Source organism: Cebidichthys violaceus, unplaced genomic scaffold, assembly GCF_023349555.1.
Source record: "Cebidichthys violaceus isolate CVI_PGR_0920_01 unplaced genomic scaffold, fCebVio1.0.p SCAF_33, whole genome shotgun sequence".
NCBI lineage: Eukaryota > Metazoa > Chordata > Actinopteri > Perciformes > Stichaeidae > Cebidichthys > Cebidichthys violaceus.
The window spans coordinates 2,621,885-2,628,813 of record NW_027176517.1 but is presented as its reverse complement, the minus strand read 5'-3'; the positions used below and the strand labels follow the sequence as shown (position 1 = coordinate 2,628,813).

Here is a 6,929-nt window from a genome sequence, read left to right as displayed (position 1 = left end):
TAGAACCTTCAAATGTGCAGAAACATCCAACAAACTCAGGAGAACAGAGTGCAAAAGATGCTGTGCTTTGTGGATTAAGACTGGGTTTGAATTTTGAGTTAATGATTTTAGAAATCACATTTCAAAAGAAACAGCAACAGCTTACAGTTAATGACTTTAACCACACGGTTAAGTCAAATGAAGACACTTTTGAGATGCAGCCCACCCCAGAGAAGTGAACTCTAACTAGTCTGACATTCAGTAATACACAAAGCAGAAGGCTGGGATAAAGGCCGTGTATTAATGCAACAAACGTCTTAGATTTGATGTCAATGGCTCAATCAATGAACGATCAATAGCTTCACATCAGGCAGTATATTGTTGCTCTCATCAACACGCATCATTTCTCTATACGCTTCCTGTGCAGGTTCCCATCTGCAATCATCTTACATCACGTCACCATTAAATGAGGATATCAAAGTCATCATTGCTCTCAATGTGACATGAAGTGAAGGCAACACAAAGTTTGACATTATTGTCGTCTGTTCAGTGAGGAACCATCGCATAAAACGTCCCTGCACACCCACACAGGTGCTCTAAAGGTCCGGTCCACACGTGCTGACCCGGTCCTGAGCAGAGGTCTACTCATGAGGAAGTGCAAAACATTGAGTGAGTGAGTCTGCTAAAATCATTGGACCACTTTCTCCAGAACCGTTCAGTGGAGGCGGTCACTGGTTGAAGGGATAGTGTCCTCATCTCGTAACCATGGAGCCGACGTCCTATTTCATTATGCACACGCACACGCACACACACACACACACACACACACACACACATTTTTATTGAAAAAGAGAGAAACAGGTAAAACACTCACCTTCACAACCCTTCAACTAAAGTTGATGCAACATAAACTAACTCATTTTTAATTGTTAACTTAAAGCAAGACTTTGAAATGAAGAGTAACTCATATGAGACAAACTGCACCATAACTCGGCTCAATTTGCTGAAACACCAGAGATGTTGTAGCGTAGACGTGATATGTTCTCTGAACATGCTAACTACACGTTATACATCCTGTAATTAGTCACGTGTGGCCACTCTGTTTAACACAACCAGAGTCACTTTGTTAATGTACTTGAGCTTCACATTCATTCCTCTCAGTGCTCTTAGTGTAACGTTTAGTGTTTAGTGTTTAGTGTTTATGTTTACATAAGTGACTTGGAGCATTAGCAGAGCAGTATGCTAATGCTAACTAGCCACCACAAAGCACTCCAGCAAATACAAGTTAGCATTTAACCTGTACACAGCTAACGTTAACTGGCACACTAACGTGTTGCTGGAGGTTGTGTGGATGTTTGCGTGCTGCTAGCATTTAGCTCGACCGCGTAGCAACCTAAACTCGGGGAACCTTCTAAGGAAACAACATTAAGGTAAAGGAATTAAAATCAAAGTTTGAATTACCGCCAAAAAACTTGAAACTTCTCCGGCATTCATGAAGAGGACCAGACGACCAGACGACCAACCGTCAACCGAGGGCCAGTGAGCAGTCCTGTGGGCGGGGCCTGAGTAGTCCTGTGGGCGGGGCTGGATGTTCACTTTGACCGAGGGAGAGGAGGGGGGAGAGGAGGACCAGCGGACCGGCGGATGTCAACGCTTTACGACAGTTCTCCGCCGTTTCCGGTACAAACACATGCACGCCCGAGCGAGGAGAACATGAGAGGTCACAAGTGATGGTCCTGGTCTTGAACAGACACGGAACGTAACACGCAGACATGGTAGGTCGGACGTGTTGTCCACTAACTGGAGTGAACCTCCTGAACACCGTAGCGATGAGCAGGAGGCTGCCGACGAGCTAGATAACGGCCATTCTGCACGGCTAAGCTAGCCTTAGCTTTACTCCAACGAGAGAAGAGAGCAGCAGCTAGTGGCTCGAAACACACGTAGAAACACGTACAGACACTGTGGTCACGTGCTACGTGTTTACACCAGCTGGTTAGTTGGTGCAGGTGGTGTTCTGTGCGTCTCCATAACGTGTTCTATGTTTATATCGCTCTCTCTCTGTGTGTCTAACTCCAGGCCAGTTCCATGGTGGCAGTGGGACTGGCTCTGGCAGCAGCTGGATTTGCAGGTGAGTGTCTCCTAGAAGAGCTACCTGTTGAACTGAGCCTTTAGTGCTTCAGTGGTGCGACAAACCACCGTGACAGACTGCTGGTTCAAGGGCGACAGACAGTCCTGAGGCCTCCATGAGTCTCTGAAACGAGTCATTTAACAACCACTGCAAACTACAGAGGAACAATACCAACTTTGAAGACTTTTCCTGATGTAATGCATACACATGAAATATGGTTCATTCATCACTTCATGTGATTTTCCATATAGTGATACAGATGTAGGGAAAACAAAAACCCAGCCATACACCTCTCTGTATCGGTGCTTATGTGAATATCAATGGTAGAGAGAACTCCACAGTTATCATGTGGTGTAATGTGCTGCTGTTCCCCTCTACTCGTCTGGCAGGTCGCTATGCCATGCAGGCCATGAGGCTGATGGAGCCTCAGATGAAACAGGCCCTTCAGAGTTTCCCCAAGACGGTAAGAAGGAAAACACGCACACAATAAGTGTCTGTCCAAATGGAAGTATACGTTATAGATACGCCTAATCTTTGAGTTCACGTTTCATGAATATGTCGTGAGGACGGGTCGGTCAGCAGGCCCATCGTGCTGACCTGTGAACTGTGCACGTTGCAGGCTTTTGGAGGAGGCTACTATAGAGGTGGCTTTGATCCAAAGATGTCCAAGAGAGAAGCGTCCCTGGTGTTAGGTATCAGGTAAGTGCACATGTTAGAACCAGAACTATTCACGCTGATCATTATGATAATTCACGTTGTGTCCTGCAGTCCCACAGCCAACAGGATGAAGATCAGAGAGGCTCATAGAAAACTGATGATCCTGAATCACCCAGACAGAGGTGAGTGAGGCAGTACAAGTCCACCGTCGGGTCCTGTAGACCATGAACGTCACTACAAAGAGCTCCACAGGCTGGTGTAGCTACAGTTCTCTGTGTGTGTGTGTGTGTGTGTGTGTGTGTGTGTGTGTGTGTGTGTGTGTGTGTGTGTGTGTGTGTGTGTGTGTGTGTGTGTGTGTGTGTGTGTCACAGGTGGATCTCCCTACCTAGCAGCGAAGATAAATGAAGCGAAGGATTTCTTCGATGCCCAGACAAAGAAGTGACGCTGTCGGCACCCTGCTCTGATCCATGCTGTTTGCACTGACCCGGCCTGAGCGACTTTTCTAACCGAGTGTTCTCAAATAAAATCACGCTGTACAAATTGTAACTGGAATTGTCCCTCGTCATTATGTTGCGTTTTAGATTTACTTTATGTACTTTTCAGGGAAAGTTTCCACAAGATGGGAACTTCAAACAATACATTATCTTAAAACAATTCTCTTACGTATGTTTTTTTTAAAATTAAAAACTGCAACATTGGAAGACATCAGCTGAGTAACTCAGACAAGAGGAGCCTTTACAGCGAACCAAAGCGTCTCCCCACACAGTGTGTGTATCAGTGCCATGGTGAAGTCAGGGTCAGGGAAGGTCACACACACACATGCAGCTCTCTCTCTCAGTGAAGCAGCAGCAGTTAGATGTTCCATCTGCATTATCAATACCTCCATACAGCTGTGACTGTAGAGGAGCAGACAGTGAGAGGGAGGCTGATGTGTGCTGGATTTCAAACTGGGGTTTGATGTTATGAATATTTAACATGCATATTTATCTATATATATCTATATCGTCGTATTACTTTTCATAAGGGAGCCTGACACAGTTGAGTTTTAGATCTACATGGAAGATCGAGTTTATTTAAGAACTACCTGCATACAAAACATATTGCACATCAACCAACCAGAATGATTCCTTTTAAAAAAAACAAAAAAACATACTGCAGTCGACCCAACACAAACACTTTGGGGATGTCACAAATCTCAGTAGTCCAAATTTTCTGTCTCAAAAGAAAACCCTCGGTAACGTATATATTTTAGTGTCAAGAAAAAGAAGAGCTTCTCTTGTTTTTAGCCTTTTTTAAATACTGTACATTTTTAAATAAATAACCCAAATAAATCTCCTTCCTTGGTGGAACAGTCGTGACCAGTTTCCAGCCAGTCTGTGGAAGAACCATGAAAATGACATCATCGTCACCGGGCTTGGTTTTCCAAAAACATCTCAACCGAGCTTTGACTTTCTTTTGACTTAGCTGGAGTTCTGGAAGAAGAAAAACAAAAAGCACTCGTTATCCCTCTTGTCTTATGTTTGATGAAAGCGCCCGCTGTTCAGCAGAGAGATGTTTCAGGAAACCCAGCACTCGACGGCTACATCTCGTTCCAGCACTTAACAGTAACAGCCCGTTATCAGACTCACCTACAATCAACTGTTAAACAGAAAGCGGTTATGTTTCAGTGCAAAGAAAACAACTCTATCGCTTGTTTCTTTTCCAGACACGCTGTAATAACATTTCTTGTATGACCAAAGTGGTTGCATATTGAAAAAACAGAAAGCAGCTAATGTCAAACTCCTCAACAGAGACGTGTGTGTGTGTGTGTGTGTGTGTGTGTGTGTGTGTGTGTGTGTGTGTGTGTGTGTGTGTGTGTGTGTGTGTGTATATATATATATATATATATATATATATAGATAGAGAGAGAGAGAGAGAGAGAATAACTGGACTCATTCTCCCCACAAACATTAAGAACAGACACACCTGATTTTAAAAAGATATGCCTCTGAAATCCTCTCTGTGTTGGTCTCGCCTACAGTGCCTACAGCGCCATGAGGGAACATGAAGCACGAGGAGACGCCTCCTCTGGCTCCTCTGTGGCAGAGAGGGCGAGCGCACAACACAGAAACAAGTGAAACATTTCAGACGGTGTGCAGAGCCAGGCAACAACATGTTGAATCTACTCTCAAGGCACAACAGATGATCACATGTATGTCAGACATACTATCTGCACTGTGGTGCTGCTCATGCAGAATATTGAGTGTACAAACTACTTCAGATGCACAACACACCCTGAAAAAGGTTGTGGAAGCATCTCTCCGAGTCCACCTGGTCAAAGGCAGACATGTTTGTGATCTAAAAATCCCGCTATGATATTTTTACTGATAAAAAAGAGCCGCTGCATTCACACCATAGTATGGGTTTGAGTTTGATTCCCTGTCTGCGTTATATAAACACTGCATTCAGCCCAACCTCTCCCTGAGCTCTCAGTGAAGAGCGGACCGAACAGTACGGCCAATCACGTGTCTGTAAGTCTGCGTGTGTTTGACTATCTTTGGCAAGCTCATACAGGAAGAACTATTGTAAAAAAAATAGTAATAAACGGTGGTAAAATGAATAGTTGGAGAGAACGCGTGTGTGAAGGGGAGGTTACGGTTCAGACGTCTAAAACGATGTGCGGTGGAACGGGTTTCAAATATTTGTTAAGTAAAAGAAGAGCTTGTTGTGTTTAAATGTTTCAATTTGAAGGCTGCTCCACAGACGGGGAGATTCCACCGCGTGCGGCCAAAGAATTTGAAATATTTGAAACCGTTTCCTTCGCTCAGGTCTGACTAGGAGACTCCGTTAACAACGGGTTGTTGGTTGGAGTCCTCCTGGCAGGAGGCTTTGGCGGGAGCTCCGGCGGCGCTGCTGCTCTCAGTGTCGGCGGCGCTGTTAGAACCATTGGTGGTCGCCGACACAGACGGTGGGCTGTCTTCAGCGATGGCATCCACCAGACCCTGAACACAAACGTGGGACAGTCAAATACTGCAGCATCTACATTGAACAGACCCAGGTTAAACCACACGTGACATTCAGGGACTAACCACATCCTTGTTCTTCTTGGTGTCCTTAGAGGTCGGCGTCTGTCTGCTCTGAGATTCAGCCCGGGAGATGTAGTCCGCCACCGTCACTGCAGACGAACACAGGAAAGAAAACCACTAGGAACCGGTTCACAACACTATTCACAACACCGATCTCACAATCTACACCTGCTGTAGGTTTAATGGTTAAAATGGCCGACAGTTTTGAGAACGTCACGGTGGATCCCGTCTGAGAGCTCTTCAGCACCTCGAGGCCACACTGTGTACTTGATCCACACCACAGAGACGTTAGAGCCACGCCCACTACGACACAGCACACACACCCAGTGCCATCGCTGTTACTGACAGCAAACCAGCTGTAGTCTAGCTGTTAGTGAACCAGTGCTGCACAAATAAAACTATACAAGGAAAAAGTTAGATGCATACTTTCAAATTTGCATTCCAGTAAGGATGGCGTGGGTCAACCAACCACTTCTCACCGTTGAGCAGAAGCAAGCAACAGCATGTGGTTAAAGAGACGGTAACGGTTCTACCGACTCTTCTGGTTTAGTTTCTGGTTTGTGTCACACGGAGACAACCTTTAAGCCGAGCCGTTAGGAGGTCTGTCGGGGTTACCTGGCTGCCTCTCCTCAGGCAGGCGGATGCGGCGACGTCGACTACGGTTACGACGCTGAGGTTTAACTTCTGAGTCATCTAAGGACGTCGGGGCAATCACAGAGAAAGGGACTTGGAGCTTAGATTGCCTTTAAACCAGAGACCTGTCTTTGAGCAGCACAGGCTCCTTTAACACTAAAGATGGGAACTTATCCAACTAAGAAATGTATGAGCCTTTCCCACTAGGATGCTCTGTCTGTGAGTAATGCTTCACATGAATGCACTGTAGAGTTTGTGTCCTGAAGGAAAAGATGGGACTTCCCTACCTATTCCATTTTCACTCATTGAGGCGTTGTCCGACTCGCTCATGCCGTCCATCAGCGCCGTGTCCTCGTCCGTTCTGCGCCGTCGAGATCTCCTGCGTCGGTTTGCGGGCAAGTTGGACTCGCTGGCATCGGTATCGGCCGTCTGGTCCGTCTCTGTGTTTGTCTCCGCGGCCCCGTAGG

The 6,929-nt window shown here is 45.9% G+C and overlaps 2 protein-coding genes across 6 annotated transcripts in view; one reads left to right on the top strand and one right to left on the bottom strand.

Moving 5' to 3' along the window:
* Nucleotides 1-1,636: 1,636 nt before the first annotated feature.
* On the top strand, nt 1,637-3,310 carry dnajc19 (DnaJ (Hsp40) homolog, subfamily C, member 19). The gene is made up of 6 exons (XM_068725035.1): nt 1,637-1,754; nt 2,056-2,107; nt 2,497-2,570; nt 2,727-2,806; nt 2,876-2,946; nt 3,136-3,310. Exons 1-6 carry the CDS (start codon nt 1,752-1,754, stop codon nt 3,204-3,206), a joined length of 351 nt encoding a protein of 116 aa, XP_068581136.1. The 5' UTR covers nt 1,637-1,751; the 3' UTR covers nt 3,207-3,310.
* A 492-nt stretch (nt 3,311-3,802) lies between these two features.
* The window catches only part of fxr1 (FMR1 autosomal homolog 1), a 10,346-nt gene continuing 7,219 nt past the window's right edge, over nt 3,803-6,929 (bottom strand). For 3 of the 5 annotated variants that reach the window (XM_068725002.1, XM_068725004.1, XM_068725003.1), the window contains exons 15-18: nt 6,750-6,929; nt 6,445-6,522; nt 5,833-5,918; nt 3,803-5,745 (exon numbers count right to left, since the gene is read on the bottom strand). The exon at nt 6,750-6,929 is cut by the window's right edge and continues 30 nt beyond it. In XM_068725002.1, coding sequence (XP_068581103.1) covers nt 5,578-5,745; nt 5,833-5,918; nt 6,445-6,522; nt 6,750-6,929 — 512 coding nt within the window. In that variant the 3' untranslated portion in view covers nt 3,803-5,577. The remainder of the gene's footprint in view (nt 5,746-5,832; nt 5,919-6,444; nt 6,523-6,749) is intronic. The other 2 variants (XM_068725006.1, XM_068725007.1) reach the window with 1 other exon arrangement.